We start from the raw sequence: 19,018 nt of genomic DNA on the forward strand, positions 1-19,018 counted from the left end.
GCACGCATGCACACACACACAAAACAGACCTGCTATGGGATTATTTATTTATTTGACTTATATCCCACCCTATATGGGGATCTTAGGGTAGCTTACAAAATTGAAAACTTAAATAAATAAATCATTTAATAAATAAAAAATTGAAAACTACAACAAAAGTACAAAATTACAATGAAAACAATAATAAAAACACTTCCAAAATATTACCCACTCACATACTCTTCCCCCTCAGACCAGCAGCCTTTACAGGGGGCATCAAGGGGGTTAAAGGTCAACATGTCCCTTTTCTTAAGGTTTAAAGACTTGCGTTCTCTTGAGGGGACCAATCAGCTGGGAGCTGGAGAAAGGATAAATCAGGCTGTTCCATGGAAGGACCATGTTTATGAAGTCTTACCCTGAGTTAGTTCATTGGTTCATCTAGCTCGGTGTTATCTACTCCCACTGGCAGCACTGACTTTTCAGGATATTGGGCTTCTCTGACACCAGTTACTTGTGAATACTGCAACTGGAGAGTGGGCTGGGAACTTCTGCCTGCAAAGCATCTGTTTATTCATGAAGCATCTCGATAGCTGGTCCTAAAACACTGAATCTGATGAGAGGATGTACTTGTGGCCGTGTGAAATCAGAGCTATCCATTGTCTGTGTAAGGTTCTTGTACAACAGAATTCAGGAGCTTTTATTGAACTGTGTCAGTTACAATTGCTGCAGAAAGCCAGATCTAAAGAGCCTGGTCCCTGCAGCCACGTTTATCTGAAACATTTTCCTGCTCATCCTCCCCCACCCATCTTCCCATGTTCCCATCAGAATAACGATGAGAACAGCTTTGTTTTGGGACTCAAGTATCTCAAGGACATGCGATAGACTTCGCTCCAGGGCCCGGATGGGGGCTGGGGCGAGGAAGCCTGATTCACTATGTTGCTAAGTGTAAGGATTAGAACAGAAAGGCCCATTAATATAGACAGATAACAGCAAGCCCAGGTTGGCTCTGGCCATCTGATGCCAGGCAAGGCGGACCTGACAGTCTGGCTATTTCTTAGGGCTGTTTATTCTGATGGGGATTGCTTGGGAGGTCCTTCTGGGTATACCAAACCTTCTGGTCATTCACATGGAGGGGTTTTTTGGGGAGGGGGGCTGTATGGCCATGATCTAGTAGCATTTGGAGGTTTTTGTTCATTGTTCTGGGATGGGAGCAACTCTACCTTTTTTCTGTTTCCATAGTACTCCACTCACCTTCACTTGGCTGAGGACTGCATGAAACACTATCAAGGCACCGTGGATAAGCTTTGCAGGGTTGAGCAGGTAAATCAGTTAAAAAGAAAATGCTGATGAACGTGAGCACGCATGGGGGAAGCAGTTTGTGCTGATGGAAAAACCTTACAAGCATCTTTTCTTTGTCCTCCTGTGTGTTCTGGCTGCACTGGTGGGTTCTTCTGACTCATAAATCTCTGCATCGTTTGACAGATTTTTGCAGGAGGCTTAAAATTAGCATCTCGGCTACTTTGCGGAGGCCTGTGTTTCTCTCTGTCTGTCTTTCAAGGAGGAATGAATTCCTGCTGGTTTTTTCCCTTATGCTTTTAAAGCGGCGTCAAAGAAGCCGTGGGAAGCTTTGCAACACAAACGTCTTCCTTTCAGTGGGCAGATGTGTGCAATAGAGTATAAAATAAAAATAAATGACAAATAAAATGTGAAGCTCAGACTCATTCTGATGGATTTCGCACAGGTCAAATGTAAGGGGTGTAGGACGTTATATAAACCATTTGTGGGGACACTTTACACAGGTCCTGTTCCCAAAACAAGCTGGCCCGTTGTATTCCCTTCAATCTGGGATTTTCAAAAGTAGCTAGACCAGAGATCCTTTTCCATAATGCTGGATTGAAGGCACTCCCGCACGAACGCAGCAGACAGGGGATGCTTTATTTCCCTCCCTTCTACCCATTCACTTTAGGTTCCATGCCATCTACTGTCAGGTGGAATCCACCCGCCCCCCATTCTCTGTAGGTCGCCCAGCATGGTATGAGCAGATAATCTGAGCGCTCAACAGCGTACAAAGTCCCCCAAGCACATTTTCTCCCCATGGGAGCACGTATGACCAACAACACAACACAAGCCTTTATTGGCATACAAAACAGGACAAAATTTTAAAACAAAACAAGGTTAAGAAATGGAGTTAAAATTACTAATTTCCAGCATAAAATTTGCAACAGTTTCACAAAAGAGCACATCAGAGCTGTTCAGGAGATTGGGTATCTTATAACACTCATGCCACTGAGAACATTGCAAGAAAATGGAATTCATGCATTTCATGCGTATCTCGTTGTATTTAGGGCATAGAAACAGAGAATGGTCCAAGTGTTTCATATCACATGAACAAACTCTTTTAGAACGTTCCATATTCTTAAATCTTCCCTCCAGCAGAGTTGATGGCAGCACAAGTAAGACCATCATATAGATCAGGGGTGGGCAATTATTTTTTCCATGGGGCCGCATAAGAAACAGAAAATATTGTGGAGGGCCAGGCCAAAAGGCAGGGGAGCGAGGCGCTTTTGAAAGCCCCACAGAAGCTGGCAGCCAAGGCAACCGGCTTCTGCGGGGCTTTCAAAGACGCCTTGCTCCCCAGCATGGCAGGAGGGCCAGTCAGGGTCATCCGGCGGGCCGGATGTGGCCCGTGGGCCGTATAATGCCCAGGTCTGATATAGATCCACAGCAACCAGAGGCGTAACAAGGGGGAAAAACGCCCGGTGCACTGGTGCATCCTCCGCCCCTGCCACGCCCACACCCCACCCCAGAATGCCCCCATCCCACCCCCCCACGGGTGCGTGCCCTGTGCATCGCACCCTCCCCTCGCTCCCTTGGAGCTACGCCTCTGACAGCAACATGTTTATTATTGCCCAGCCATTGCAGGGAGGTCCCTTTCTCTTCTATGTGTTGCCCATGTGCAGGTGCAGCCAATTGGATTGTGGGACAGTCAGCATGGCTGTGGGGGTTCATTTCTGTATACCTCTGCAGCTACGCATGTGTTGCAGGATTTTTTTTTTTTTGTAAAAAAAGAGAAGCGTCTTCATGGGAAGGCGTGAAAGCAACCCGGATTGTTTCTATGGGTTCCGATTGCTGCCTGAATGGATGAAGGGCACACATATGAATGGGGAAAAGAAAAACAGGTTCCTTTATAACAACTGCAACCTGCTATATGTATGCTGTGCGGAATCCGCCTCTGTTAGTCTGGGCAAGTCCATTGAGTCTGTCAGAATGGCATCTGAGGCACGGTGCTTCTCACTGGAAATGGAACTTGAAATCTCTTGTTTGCAAAGCAAATATATGACTGCTGAGTTGCAACCCCACCACAAAATCTGACCTTGATGGGATCAGGGACACTAAACATTCCATGATAGCCAGCCTCGGAAGGTTATCCCCCCCCCCCCCCTTGTGTATTCCCCTCGGACTAAATTTATGGCTGGGATGTAAGATGGGACAATATTGTTTGCCCCTTTGGGTAGAAAAGTGAGCGATAAATGAAGTACATAAAGAAACGTCAGTGGTTATTGATGTTTCCCGCAGGATCTGGCTATGGGCACTGATGCAGAGGGTGAGAAAATCAAGGACCCCATGCGAGCTATTGTCCCGATCTTGCTGGACGGGAACGTCACCACCTATGACAAGATCCGGATCATCTTGCTGTACATCATCCTCAAGAATGGTAGGATGAACAGCAGCAGCAGCAGCAGCAGCAGCAGCTCGGTAGTGGGTGGGCAGGATGTGGAGATAAAGGTGGGAGAGCCAGAGATGCTGAGAAAGAGGTGTTTGAAATAACAACTCAAAGGAAAAGTCCTTCAACAGTTTTGAGGGCATGGAGTTGCTGTGCACCAAGGTCAACCTCTTGTCCCTCTAGTTCAGTTTTATTTGCTCTGACTGGCAGCTGCTCTGCAGAATCTCAGTCAAAAGAAAGGTCTTTCCCAGTACTTATTACCTAAACTCATTTTAACTTAAGCTAGGGGTTGAATCTGGGTCCTTCAGTGTGTGAAGTATATGCTCTGCCACTGAGCTACAGCCTCTGCATGCATTTATATAGCTATTTCAGTTAAAACATAGGAAGCTACCCAATACGAAGTGAAACCATGTAGCTGAATATTGTCGTCTCTGATTTGTAGTTGGTCTCCAGTGCTTGGGATGAGTAAGATATTCCCCATTGTGATCTTTCCAATGGAGGTGCTGACATTCAACTTAGACCTTGTGCATACAAAGTAGCTGTCTTTCTGTAAGGTACCCAGATATAGAGAGACTCGTTATTGGAGATTTGGAACAAGAATGTTGCAGGATCTCAGAAGTTATATTCGATGCAGGGAAGCAAATGATGTCATTAAACATTCTGACTTTCTGAAGACAATTGTTGTTTGGAGAATGGCTCTCCTTGTTGTGTTTTCCAGGAATCACTGAGGAAAACCTGAACAAGCTGATTCAACATGCCCAGATCCCACCCGAGGACAGTGAGATCATTACCAATTTGGGCCATATTGGAATACCCATAATCACGGATGTGAGTCCCCCATCCTGGTTTTTGAGCTTCTACCATTGGCCACAGGATTCAGCTCTCAGTGCCTGAGAGAAAGTAAAGTTGATGATATTAAAGCGTAAGGTTCCCTGACCCTAAACAAGATTAAAAAACCACCCATTTGAATTGTGCCCTGAAACACACAGACAAGATACTCCCAAGTGGCCTGCTGTTGGAGCCAAAGGGTTGCCCAAGAGGCGGAAATGAACATTTGCCTTGCTTAAACATTCTCCTTGTTTGTCTTTTGTGCTCAGTCCACTCTGCGCCGCAGAAGCAAGCCTGAGAGGAAGGAGCGTATCAGCGAACAGACCTATCAGCTGTCTCGATGGACCCCAGTGGTCAAGGACATCATGGAGGTAAGGCTAAGAAGAAGAAGGGAATGTATAACCCGGGGATTGTTTTTCTTAACCACATCAAAAATAATGTCCTTGTTGCGTCAGACCAAAAGTCCATCTCCTTATGCAAGACTTGCAGAATTATCACCTCTGGTTTGGAAAATTCCTGAAGATTTGGGGGTGGAGCCACGGATGTTGGGGTTTGGACAGGGAGGAACTTCTGGGAGAGGGGTCTAATGGCATGTAGTCCGCCCTGATCTCTGTAGTCTGAGGATCACTTGTAATTCATACAGGTGTCAAATTCGCAGCCCCCCAGATGTTATGGACTACAGTTCCTATCATCCCCTGCCAGCATGATGCTGGCAGGGGATGATGGGAACTGTAGTCCATAACATCTGGAGGGCCGCAAGTTTGACACCTGTGTGAGATCTCCATGCCACACCTGGAGTTTGACAAACCTGTGTTTACTGATGTGCACATCATAAATAAAACTTTTTGCAGAACCGTTTTGGCTCCCCCCCCCCCCTGTACAGCATGGGGAAGTAAAGCGTTCCAGCTGAAAACAGTTATTTTTTTTAAAGAAAAACAACCCACCTCTTTCTCCCTGCCTGATTTTGAAGCTCACTCAAGCCTGCCCTTTCTGCTGCTTCCATGCCACCCGCCATTTGCTGAAGAGTCTTGGGGACGTTTTCTTTGCTTGCAACGTGTCTGGTCGCTATTTCCACCATTGCTTTTGCTGTGCACAGAAACATTCAGTTTTGCCTGCCAATACCAGGAACGTGCCATTTTTCCTTTTTTTCAGTTTTGTTTTGAGGGAGGTGTTTTTGAAGCGACAACAGCTTGAAATTTGCACATATTGCCACTTCTGCTATCATGTCACTGTAGCTTCAAAAAAACCACCCTCATAACAACAACAACAAAAGAAAGAAAGAACAGCCCTTCCTAAAAAACGGCAGGCAAAAGTTAATGTTTCCATGCACAGCAATAATGGAAATAGCAGCCAAATGCAATGCAAGCAGAGGAAACGTCTGTAAGACTTCACCAAATGGTAGGCAGCACAGAAAATCACAAGTGGCAGGAAATGGTGGGAAACAAATGCAGTTCACCAGATAAGAGTCCATCGCTCATGTGTAGGAGTGGGGAATCAAATGCGGTTCTCCAGATTAGAATCCACTTGCTCTTAACTTCTACACCATGCTAGCTCATGGTAGCGACAGTAGAAGCTTTCAGTTAGCCATTGCAGGGAAACAGGATGCTGGACTTGTATCTTACATGCTTAGAAAAAAACATATGGCACAGGCAAAATTTCCCAATATGCTGTTCATTTCCCTTTCTTTTTCCAGGATGCTATTGAGGATAAACTGGATACAAAACACTACCCCTATATTTCCACCCGGTCCTCAGCCTCTTTCAGCACTACAGCAGTCAGGTAGGAAGAAGCAGCTCGTTTTGGACCTGAGACAGCATGAACCATAAGCCATACCTTTGGGCTGCTGTCCTTCTGTTTCTCATCTATTTTAATAGCTGTTGCCAGAATTGTAGTTCCTTCTGCCTTAAAAGCAACAACAACAGCAAAAACTAGAAGGTTAGAGGAGCAACTTCAGGTAAACTTCGGTATGGTTCAGTAAACTCTACTGCACTTGGAATGAAGCCTTAGGAACTGGTACATCTTGAAGATGCAGAGGCAAAGATGCAAAGAGGGAATTTTGTTTTTACTGTAAAGACATTGGAGTAAGAGGGGGAATCCACATTTTGTTTTTCCAACAAGAGCCACACAGACGGCGAACTGGCTGAAATTGGTTAAAGGTGCCATGTGCCCCAGATAAGACTGGAACACCATATGTGGATGTGGCTTAACAGTCCCCGATGGTCTAAGGCTCTACTCGTTTGTAGCTTTTATACTTTTTGCACAGTTATTTCAGCATATGATTAATCGGCACATTCTGATATTGCACTATTGCGTTCATTGATTGTTAGCATGTTTTGTAGCCTGTTGTAGTTCTTCATTAGGTTGCCTTTCCCCCACACTATAACTACTCCTGGAAATAAACCCCTAGTATTCCTTACAGGCAAACTAGGTACATAGATAGGTGATAATTTCTATTAGTTAAAGCAATTCCTTATCTAAAATAAGTGGAACCTCCCCATTATGTCCTGAAAGTACCACCCTTTCCTCCCCATATGGAAACTAATTCTCAGTTACCAGGAATTGCAATTACAAGGAATATCTGTACCCTTCCTCCTCACCGGACGTGGTCTCCCTTGTTGCAAATTGTAGATTGTAGGCTCTGCAAGTAGGACCTGTTGTAACACGTAAAATGCCATAATGATAATAAAAATAATAACAAACTATTTCTTTCTTCCCTGAATTCAGTGCCCGCTATGGACACTGGCACAAGAACAAGGCTCCTGGGGAATACAGGAGCGGCCCCCGCCTCATCATTTTCATCCTGGGGGGCGTGGCCCTGAGTGAGATGCGCTGTGCTTATGAGGTGACGCAAGCCAGTGGAAAGTGGGAGGTGCTAATAGGTGAGTCTTTCTGCAGTTGCTGAAGGCGGAGTCGTGCTTTGCTGCATCTTGTTTCCATGGACTCCATCTTGCGCCCGTGTGTCCTTGCGTGATCCCTCTCTTTCCTCCCTCCTTCCAAATGCTAAATATGGTAAAAATCCTACTCTAGATGAGTGTTCTACAAAGCTCCTCATAAAGTACATTTATTCCCCTCCCACTCACCACACTACGACCTCATTCCCAACTCCTTATGCTCGCGCGCGTGTGTGCTTTTGACATGTCTAGCCTTCACCTGAGTGACTGTGCTATAGTGTTTATCAATCAGTGAGGTGTTTTGGATGAAGCCTCATCTTCTGTGATGGGACAATTTGAAGAGTTCTCCGGGTGGTAATGGTTTCTCTCACAAATGTGTTCTGCTACAGAAATATGACTTGGTGAAGCCACCGTCTCTTCAAATGGATGTTTACATACATGGAAATATACAGTTATCAAAATGTAATTAATAATAGATTAAGAAAAAAAAATTGTCCATTTCTGTTTGGGTCTTGGTGGGTTTTCATTGACATGCAAAGCCAGAGCCTCCCCCTGAGGTAAATGCGCACACAAAAACTGGCGTATGTCACGTTCTTTTGTATATCCAAAGGAGGTAACAAGTCAAAAGTGGGCACGTAAATAAATAAATCAGTTTATAATGTGATTATAGTGGGGTCCTTTCATTTTTTCGTTTTGCCCAGACTCGGTGGCTTCTGGGAACTGAGGCATCACGACAACTCAGAATAGCTGGGAGGGATGTTTGGATTTTCACAGTTTTGAATGCACTAGGTCACAGGTGTCAAACTCGCGGGCCTCCAGATGTTATGGACGACAGTTCCCATCATCCTCTGCCAGTATGATGCTGGCAGGGGATGCTGGGAACTGTAGTCCATAACATCTGGAGGGCCGCGAGTTTGACACCTATGCACTAGGTGGGAGGAAATTTATTATGGAACCTGGGACACATGATAGCTGTAGGACCCTCCCTTGGAGCTTTACCCCTGCCCCAAATTGTGGTTCTATTCTCTTTTTGCCTTGCCTCCCAACTGTGGATCCTTTCCCTTTCTGTCAAAGAACAACTCTCTTAAGCTGCTTTTAGCTGTCCCCACAGGTTCTTCTCCTATTGGGAAAGGAGATAGACCAAACATCTTTGGTCAGGAGCGGGCCCTCATCATGGGCGTTAGCAGGTTCTGGCCATGCTGAAGCCCTTTATGCCAGTCTCACTTGCACCTAGAGCTGAATTTAACCCACCATGTGCCTGTGGCCATCCTAATGTCTAACTATCCCCCTCATCTGTTTATTGGATTTTTTTTCTCCCTGTGCCAAGATGGTGCCATCTACCCTAACCCTCTCTTTCCTTCTCCGTGTCATACATCCGGTTGGTCCACTTTATAATTCTGTGTGCTTCTGTGTCGGGTAATTAAATGTAGCTTCTTCTAGTATTTACTATGCCTTTCTTCACTTTATGGTTATGGTTGGTGCATGTGTGTTTAATGTTCATCAAAGATGCTGTCTCGTGTTCTTCCTGGGTGGCAGCAGGTCAAGTCAGTTTTTTTCCTCAGGCCTTGAGCCACTGTTGCTATGGAAACCACTTCATTTTCCTTTTAAGACAACAGAGATGACTTTTCAGCAATCTCCTAAATGCTTTCTCTTTAGGTTTTGTTTCAAAAGGCAGGGCCAATGCAAAAGAGCATATTTTAACACATGTGACATCTTATACCCACTCAATATTGCAGACCAAATTTATAGGGAGGCTAGATACCACTTTGTCTTCAGTCCACTTGTTGTAGGAATTGGCCAGACTATACATCAAATTCCTGACTAAGGCCACTCACTACCAGTTTTATTTTAACTGGAAGCAAACATCGTTGGGTGCTGGCTTTCAGTGGTTGTATTATTTATTTACTACTTGTACATTTGTACCTTGTCTTTCTCCCTAGTGAGAAACAAAAGTGGCTTAAATCAGAGGCCTTTATTTTAGCCTCCCTCAAAACCTGTTAGGTAGGTAAGACTGAGAAGGTCACCCAGTAAGCTTGCATGGTGGAGTTGGGTTCAAAGTTGCGTCTCTCAGGTTCTAGTCTGACATGCTAACTACTGCACCTCGCTGCCTCTCAATGGTGCATCGTCCATAGTAGTATGGGTAGGGGTAATACCGGGATAAGGACCATAGTGCAGTGGAAGCAGAGTTTAACTAGTTCTCACTGCACTGTTTGCTTAATTGGAAATGCCTCCTGACTGCTTTAAGCTGTGTAGGAATAAAATTACACATTGTCAGATACTATAGATGTAAACATCTCCAACTTTTGGCTCCACCATAGTTCCTACCATCTAGATAACTGGGTGATGGCCTGAAGCCCTTAGATACCTTAAAATGGAGCCCCCAAAGCAAGAGAAGCCTGCCCACCAACCCTCAAAATGCTGACCATGGAAATCTGCTAGTGACTGCCAAAACCCAGCCTGGTCTGTCCCGTTTCAGAGCATGGTGACGCTTTGCTGACCGTTCGTTCACCTTCACCGTGCCCACTTCTCAGCGTAATTTCTCTCTCTCGTCTCATGTCTTGCTTCTTCGCCCATCCTCACCTGCTATGTACTGAGATTTTGATGGTGAAATAAATATGTAAGGCCTTTAATCTTTTTTGGCATGTTCCTTTGATTCCTTTCTGTGCAAGACGTCAGCCCGCACTCTGTTCTCTCACAGGTTCTACTCATATTCTCACTCCCACCAAATTTCTCATGGATCTGAGGCACCCCGACTTCAGGGATTCCACTAGGGTATCTTTTGAGGAACAGGCTCCAACAATGGAATGAGAGCCAAAGAAACCAAAAGTAAAAGCAGCTTACTATAGAGAAGAAACCCTCTCCTGGTCTGGAAGGGCTTCTTTGATTTTTTTTTTACGTCACTGTTTTCTTTCTTTCTCTCTTTTTTTCTTTTTCTCCTCTCTTCTCTCTCTCTTTTTTCTTCTTTATCAGTTCTTGGGTGAGAAAATGCTTGCAGATTTTTAACTACGGTTTTTGAAAATGTGTCCAATACTGCTTCCATCAAGTCCTATACCATGAATCTCTTGTAGCCAGAACTTGCTGAATATTCATGCTGTCAGATACCTGTTTCCAAAGGAAATGGCAGAGCACTTTTTATTTGGCCTGCAAAAAGACATCCTGAGAGATGATTTTTTTCTAACAGTTGTCAGATTCCTCCAGTTTGCTGTCTTGTTTACGTTTGGCACAGTACAAATAAGGCGTCCGGGATGTTTTAAAAAGAGGTGGCCTTAATTTCACTCTTGCACATCCAAAATAAGATGTCCTGGGGACATCTTTTAAAAAAGCCACCTCTTATTTGTTTTTCCTGCCCAACCAGTAACCTCTCAGATCAGTTTCACCCTCTGCTTAAGCCTGACATTTGTGTGCTGCTGTCATTTTCTGAAGCTTGTCCCAGGATGTTTGCTCTGCAGGCTCTGATCCTGGGCACCTTTTCAGCCCAAAAAGTACATAATTATATTCAGCGCTTCCTGCTGATTCCACAATACATAGTTTTCCTTCTTTTTTAAAAAAACCTGGAGGAGCTGCATTTGAAGATATACAGACATGCGTATGAGAATCTTAGCTGTTTTGAAGACACTTCCACAGTTCCAGTGCTTTTCAGTGGCAGTCCTCTGAGCCGCTAAGATTCTCATATGCTTGTCTGCGTATCCTCGAATGCTGCTCCTCCAAAAAAAGAAAAAAAAAGGCAAACTATATATTGCCGGAATCAGCAGGAAGAGCTGTGTAAAACTGTGTACTTTTCAAGTGAAAAGGTGCCCAGGATCGGAGCCTGCAGAGCAAACATCCTGGGGCAACCTTTAGCAAATGGCGGCAGGGAGAATCCTTTCAGCAGCACACAAAATGTTGGGCACAAGCGTAAAGTGACACTGACCAGAGAGTTTTAATAGTTGGGTGGGAAAAATAAGATGCCTCCTGAGCTCTGCATTCGCAACAGCCAGGCAGGGGATGTCTTGCAGGCTGCTTAGGGGGAAAAGTGTCCTTAAAATAGCATGGCTTGAGCTGAAATAAGCATACTGAGGACATCTTGGGGAAAAAGCTGTGTGGAGTTTCTCCCTTGGTTGATCTAGGCAGAAGGAACCCTTTTATGCTCTTGTTGATGCAAGTAGGTAGTTTCACTGAATTTTTGACCCCGTGTTATGGATGGACTAGGAAATGCAATGTGTGTGCAGGCCTATCAGTGAAGCACTAAACAAAGAACAACTCCCTCTTTCCTATTGATTCAGGTATGGTTTAGTGGCTACAGTTCTACACCCTGATCACAGAAACCAGCCTTAAAGCCTTGCTCAGCCTGAAACTCACTGTACGTCCTTGGTCTCTCAAGGTGACCTACCTCATAAGATGATTGCAAGGATAAAATGAGAGGAAGGGAATTGCTGCATGCTGTGCTGAATCTCTTGGGGGAATGGCAGGATAATAGACTGGGTCTGCTCATGTGGTAGAGTGAGATTAGAGAGTTTAGTTGATAGAATGGATTGCCCTAGTGCAGACTACAAGGTGTCACCTGAGGGTTTTAAAAAATATATTGAGAAGCATCCAAAGCTGGACTCCTCACATGTAGTCTTGAGTTGTGTGGTCCATTCTGCCACTTCATTTAATAGCTCACAGGTGTAATCATCCCTGACAGATAGTGCTACTCCTTCACCTTTCCTAGTTGATGCATTTCTAACCAACAGACAGCTAAAATGCAGGTGGGGAAAGCTAATGAGAAAATACTTGATGAGAAAATACTTGAAAATACTATCCTGTTTGAAGCATGCCACTTCATTGGCCATGAAGGACTGCTGTTCTTCTTTGACTTTGTGCTTGGAAGACATAACTATCTCGAAGTTCATTCAGGAGAGACGGAGGACCTTTGCCACCTGTTTCTTCCCAGAAAAACATGAAATAGATTGTTACTGTTTCAGATCTAGCCAACAGTTCTGCTCTGTCCTGAGCTTCTGACAGCTATTCGATCTTCCAGGTGTCATTCAACCACAGCTTTTAAAGGCAAACCCTGCCACAATAGGACACAGCCAGAAAAAACAGTGGTGTAAGCTAATAACGGGAACACAATTTGAACATCAAAAATGAGTCCTGTTCCAGTTTAATTACAGTAAAAACTCCACTGGCACAGTTGGGGATGTGCTATATTTTGCACTGGAAATGTGGTTTTGCTTGAACTCAAAGTGCTCAGCAGCCTCTTAGTATTAGAGATCGTGTAAAATGTGAGATGCAAACACAGTTAGACAGTCACTGTTCTTTTCTTTTGTCTGCATGTTACTTTTTGTCTGATCTGATCAGTCAAAATGCTGGTCTTTATCTAGTACAGTGATGGTGAACCTATGACATGTGTGTCAAAGATGACACACCGGGTAACACACCAGTGTTCACCAACACCCAACAACAACAATTCTCTCGATTTAGAGTTTGAGCCATTTGTGTAATTATGGTGACTTTTCTTTATACAATACATGGCATCATAGGAAACTGGACTGTATTGTTTTAAAATACACAATTTTTTTTTAAATTCTCTTTTGTTTTGGGGGGAGGGGATGACATGTCAGAGTCAAGTTTGGCATTTTTCCGAATTTTTGACATGCTGGGTCCAAAAGGTTCGCCATCGCTGATCTGAATATTCATTTTGACAAGAGGGGGTTGGGGTTGGAGCCATCACAGAGGCTGATTCTGCACAGACAACGCTAATTACTTGTGCTGCCGCTTGCACTGCGGATGCAGGGGCCAGCTGGGATTGCTGGGATCACAGCAGCAGGAGGTGGCATGGTTCACATGGGAAATGCTGTGTTTCCCTGCAAACCGTGCACCCAAGAATCCTCCCACCTGAGAATTCCCCTTTTATTGGCACAACATGGTGGCCACCTAGAGATTCCACTGTCTTCTTTATCTTTATTAACCTTTAATAGGCATAGATAGATCAAGATTTACACAGACACAATCTGCAGTCTCAAATATAGTTCAATAGCAAGGAAATAGTCCACATAACTTGATGGTTGACTTCAAGGGATTCAGATCACTTCAGGAGATTCCGCTGTAATGGTGGCTGCCTGGGGAATCCACTGTAATGGTGGATGGGAGAGGGGGAAATAGAACACCTCCTGCTTGTCGTAATTTGCACAGGCAAGCAGGAAGTGTCTGAAACTTGGTTGAAGAAGGAAAGTTGCTAATTTAGCAACTTTCGTTTAACTTGGGTTCAGGTTAGAAGTGTTTTGGGGGTGAGTTCTGTGGGAACCTCCCCCCATAACACTTCACAAAAGGGCCTGAACCCATTATATTTGGCCTGTGCGGAATCACCCAGAGAAAGGCATGTTTGGCCTCTGTTCACCTATCTTGAGCACCACTGTGATATCTTAGCTGCTTGAAAACCCGGGGACTTGATCCTTGGATTTCTTTGTTTCTATAAAATGGCACCCTTGGTCAGCAACTACACTTTCCAGGGAGCCATTTTTTTGCAGTTTCGGAGATCATGCCAAGCCATCCTTTATGCATGTTTCCAAACAGGATGGCAATCCAGGCCTCTTTCAATTGTTTTCCATCAAAAGCCACACTTCTCTGTGCCGGTTTCTGTTTTTCTAAGAGCACTGGGATCAGCAACAGCTATTGATTTTCTTTCAGAAGATCAGGGTATGCTTTTCTTCATCGCCCTAGTGTTTTGCTGAGTGTTTTGCTAAGACACCCGAGGTTCATTAGGGCAGTGACAGTGGCTCAGGAAGCCACAAGTGGCTCTTTGAAGTGCCACCTGTGGTTCTTCTGAGCATCATCACCTCACAAGTGGTACCTGCCCCACATTTCAGGAAATTGTGCGGAACTATTGCCCTGTGGTTGGTAGACGGTTCCTGCTTAGCAAAAGGAACGGTTCTAAACCGCCCATCTCTTGCAACACTAGAGTTCAACTGAAGGGTACTTGTAACACAGGAGAACATGAAAACCTCAACACTGTTTTGTGTCACGTTTGACTCGCAAGCCTTTCCCCTCACTCCAGATAAAGAAGACTAGCTAGGGTTGAGCAATGGTGGAGAGAGGAGATACTGCATAGAGGTACTCTGAAAATTTTAAAAAAGTTGTCATTAGACACATTAATACTAAAGCTTATTGTATGTGTGTGTTTGGTGAGATGACTAACAGGGCATACAGAGTACATGTGGCTCTTCTGGTTGATGGCAATTGCCAGTGTGGTTCTCTGTGAGCCGTGGAGTGGTCACACTGCCTTAGGACCACAGTTTGGTGCCTTTGCAGGCGGTTGCGATTCCAGATGTTTTTGCTTTAGATGCAGGTTTTGCTCAGATGCATTAAATTCTGGCTTCCAGCAATATTCTTGCCACCCTCCTTCCACCTTCCTTTCCCTCCATCTCTCTTAACTATGCACATTTTCAAGTCTGAATGACCCGTCTTTAATTTGGTTCTTGTCTCCCACGTCAGGTGGGAGAGAAAGGGGCCTTTCCTTTCTTGGAAGGCGGCCCTCTGCCACTGCATGTGTGGGCCTTGTGATTCACATGGCCCCTCCTGCCTCTCTGCGCACTCAGCATGGGCGTCCATGACCCCAGCAACCAGTGTACCCCATGCCTCATTCCTTCACCGCACTTGGCTTTTGGAGAGGCTTCCATGTAACATTTTGCGTTTGGTTTAAATTTCCTTTCCAGTTTTCCGCACTAGAGCGACTACTTGTAGTTCCATAGGCTTACTTTTTGTTGTTGTTTTTGGCAAGCATTTCTTCCAACTAAAATACAGTACGGTTTTACTGCCCTGTGAAAGGTAAGGTTCCAGGTGCCGGAGGTGGACTCTCCCCTCCTTGTTCCCCCTCAATGTTGGTAATATGTGTCTCTGTGGGAGGTATGCTGGGGATCCCTTGGCAGGGGATTCACAAAACCTGCACCACGGTCTGTTCTCTGCCTTTGGGGCGAGTAACAGGTTGGGTGGCTTTGGCGACCACTGTGGCTGACACCCCCCATCCTAAACACTGAGATGTTTTATCCATAGAGGGGCCAGCCAGTCCTTGGATGGCATGACTTGGAGACACGTGTGCATGTTCACTCAGACATTGGGTGGGACTATCCCCCCCCTCCAAGTCCAACCCTTAAAGTCCATGTTGGGACTCTAAAGCCTGCCCCGTAGTTTGGTAACCTGCTTCCTTGATGCTCTTTTTGAGATCGTAATACCTCTCTTTTGTCTTTCCGTTCTGCTGTAGGCTCCACGCATATCCTCACCCCACAGAAACTGCTGGACACACTGAAGAAGTTGAACAAAACGGAGGAAGAAAGCAGCAGTTAAAAAGAGAACCCAAACCTGCTTTCTGTCCACCCTCCCTTGCATCCAAAAAAGCAATCTCCCTTTCGGCATATCCTACCTTCCTGGCATCATTGCTGTCCCTGGTTTTAATTTGCCAACCACGGATTCATTTCTGCCCTCTTCCTGTGTTTTTGATGGACCTCCCCTCCCCTTCCTTCATCTCTCTTTCATCGTTCATTCGAAGCAAAGGTAAATAAGGAAACAAAAAATATGCATTGTGGGGAAAAAATAATATATTCTATAATATATCTATTATCTTCGTATGTATCCGACAAAATAAAACCACCGAACCGAACTCATTTCTCGAAGATCCCCACTGATTCATCCTTGGTGATTATGGTATTTTTTTAAATAGTGTATTTTTTATTTTTCTGCCTGGATGGATGGATGCTCGTGATTTATTTATGGCTATGTGATCATGTACCTAACCTCAAATTGCAAACTGTGAATGCTCTCTTTTGTGTGTTAGAATTTGCTTGCATTTTAGACATAGAATATATCTCTTCTTTTCCCCCCTTTTGGTCCCCCGCTCCCTCTAGCTGCTCTTGTTGGGGTTGTTGTCTCGGTTTTGTATCTCTTGAGTTCATAAAAAGTGTAGATGGTTGAGCTTTCGTGTGCGCGTGCGTGTGTGTTTTTCCATCGTTGTTTTTGTGTTTTTTCTTTCTCTCGTTTTTGCAGGAGTGTGTTAAAATGAGTGGTGTTTGAAGTTCCAGCATAACTGGACCAGCCTTCCCCAAGCCTTATTTTGACAAAGAAACAGCATTTTTCAGTGGCCAATTTTGCTTCTGAACTGGCCCAAGGAACGTTACCAAATGAGCTTTTAACTGAGCTCTTCAGTGTAGGTTTGGGTGCGGGGGGGGGGGAGTGGAGGGCAGATATTTCCTTTCTAAATTTGTGTCTTGGTGAGTGGCAGGGATGTGCCTTTTAATGGCTGGCATCCTGAATGTTTGAATCCTAATAGGATCAACTGGGGCCCCAAATTTTCCTGACCCTCCCAACTGGTAAGCACCCTTAGCTAAGGCATGCAGTTCATACCAGTTTAAGAATTACTTTCTTCTTCCTGCTGCAAATTTGTAATTCAGGGAGAGAGATCTAAAAGAATTTTTAACTACAGTATCCAGAAACAATAGTGGAGAAGTGTATGCCTTGAAGTTTGGCCTCTTATTTAATTCCCTTCTCTGCCCCTGCATATCTTAGGCAAGAGGCGTGTTCCATGCAGCCTCCCTGCCCCCCAGCTCCAATTGAAAGGAGGCAAAAGAATTGAACTCCTGGATGTGCACGGGAGTTAAGGGAGTAAAAGAAATGTCCTGTGGCAAGTTGCTTTTGTTCTACTTTCCTCTATGCACTCTTTACTACCTACTTCAGACTGGAGACAACAAACCTGGGTATTTGGGGGGAGTGAGTTTAAAGGTGGATTGCTCCCCATGATGTGCTTGCACATCCCCCCACTTTTATCCTTTAAACAGGTTTGACAGGTTTTTACATTTGACAAAACCTGTCGAACCTATTTGAGCAGAGGCAACGGCAGTAACAAAATGTGTTTATACCCCTAAAATAGTGATTCCTGTCACAGCTTTCAACCTTTTATCTTCCTCTAGTCTCAATTTTTCCCCCCTCTGGTGTGTTGAACAGGGCCACCTGGGGAATCCACATGACCTGCACTGAATCAATGTATGGGGTCTTGCAGTGTTTGTGGCTGGGAAGGGAAAACCAATGTCCCCAGTATTCAAGAGTGGGTCATGTTCCTTTTCCAAATATAAGAGGAATGGCTTTCAAATCAGTCAACTGGGAAGCTGGTTTGTCTTTTCAGTGGCATCAACTGAGTGGTCTATGCAGTTTTCATACTCTGAGTGCATGCCCTGAAAGGCTGCTTTGCAATTGCATGATGCTGAATTTTGTGAGCACTTTCTTGTCCCCCCTGCCCCACTTTGTTTATATTTCTCCTGCAGCCCTGAACAGCTTTGAAAGCTTGAAAACCGGGGGGCTGGGGAGTCATTAATGTAATGTGGTTGCCCCGAGGAAGCAGAGATTTTTTTTAAAAAAAATCATTAGTGAAATGAAAGTACAAAAACCTGGCAACTTGTGGACAGACCCCAGACAATGTCAAGTGCTTCTTGGCAATTTAAATGGGAATTATTAAACCTGGTACTCGTTTGTTCTTTTTAAGTAGGATTTTGTTTAAAAAAAACCCAGATCATCCCCTTCCCCCTTGAAGTATGGGTTTTGTCTGACTGATTTTATCCTCCTGGCCCCTTTCTGCATTGGCACAGTTGAAATGTCATCCATTTAGTGTTTTATTGATCGTTCTCATAATTATTTGTGGGCTATGGCAGGGGTCTCTTTTCTCTTTTGGGAGCCTCTCTTTTTTCTCTGTCTTTAGTTGCAGTAGACGGTATAGCCACCTGTTCAATAACTGTGTCTCGTGATGTCATGGCAAGCTTGCAGTACAGTGCTTCTCTGGAGTGTTTTTCGTTCCTCTACAAATGCTGCATTGAACTTCTTGTGGTTTGAGTTGTGAGTCCTCTTGCTTTCCTTGCCCCTGGCTCTTACACGGGTATTTCCTTGCCTTCTTCAACTCTCCCAATAGAGAATTAAAAGGCAAAACCTCCCTATTGCCAGGTTTTGTTTTTAGTAATTTCTCTACTTCCTTGCTCATGATACTATACACACAGACTCACAGGGCAGAGGCTGTATCCATTTGCACTGATCATTTTGTTGGGTTGTTGTCACCCCTCTCCCCCTGCTCTTTTCCTGCAATTTTACCCCCCACCCGTTTACTTTTAGTTTAGCAATGCAACTGCTTCAGGGTCCCCTTCTGTTAGATGTTCTTTTTTAAAAAATCTGTTATTTATATTCAAAAGAAAAACCTATGACTTTATCAAAAGGAGAAAAAAACCTATTCTTGTCATGGATTTTTGTTTTAACCTTGGAATTTAAATGTTTGGAAATGTTGAAGCACAAACATGCATCATCTCTGTATAGCTGTCCTTCTGTATTTAAGAAAAAGCACTTGGTCAATAAAAAAAATTGCTGTCCCATCCATGAAGTGAAGAGCTGTGGCTGTAGTTGGTGCTGGGGATGTTGGGGAGACCACAGTGTAATGGAACGGAAGTCCTGCGCCTCTCGGAACAAACAGCTGTACGTTCAGCTGCAATATAACGCAGAGGGGGTTTAGGTTTAATTAAATAAAACTTTTCGTAGCTTGGCTTGATACAGTGAGAGAAGTGTACTGCTGTGAAATGGCAGAAAGATGTTGAATTCAAAGAATTCTATTGGA

At 44.5% G+C, this 19,018-nt stretch overlaps 1 protein-coding gene across 2 annotated transcripts in view; it reads left to right on the plus strand.

The window, feature by feature from the left end:
- The window catches only part of STXBP1 (syntaxin binding protein 1), a 66,432-nt gene extending 47,651 nt beyond the window's left edge, over positions 1–18,781 (plus strand). The window contains exons 13-20 of one of the 2 annotated variants that reach the window (XM_048512875.1): positions 1,219–1,299; positions 3,556–3,694; positions 4,422–4,531; positions 4,801–4,902; positions 6,225–6,310; positions 7,256–7,410; positions 10,121–10,248; positions 15,641–18,781. In XM_048512875.1, coding sequence (XP_048368832.1) covers positions 1,219–1,299; positions 3,556–3,694; positions 4,422–4,531; positions 4,801–4,902; positions 6,225–6,310; positions 7,256–7,410; positions 10,121–10,230 — 783 coding nt within the window. In that variant the 3' untranslated portion in view covers positions 10,231–10,248; positions 15,641–18,781. The remainder of the gene's footprint in view (positions 1–1,218; positions 1,300–3,555; positions 3,695–4,421; positions 4,532–4,800; positions 4,903–6,224; positions 6,311–7,255; positions 7,411–10,120; positions 10,249–15,640) is intronic. The other variant, XM_048512876.1, reaches the window with a different exon arrangement.
- Positions 18,782–19,018: the final 237 nt, after the last annotated feature.

This window comes from Sphaerodactylus townsendi, linkage group LG12 (assembly GCF_021028975.2).
Source record: "Sphaerodactylus townsendi isolate TG3544 linkage group LG12, MPM_Stown_v2.3, whole genome shotgun sequence".
Lineage (NCBI taxonomy): Eukaryota > Metazoa > Chordata > Lepidosauria > Squamata > Sphaerodactylidae > Sphaerodactylus > Sphaerodactylus townsendi.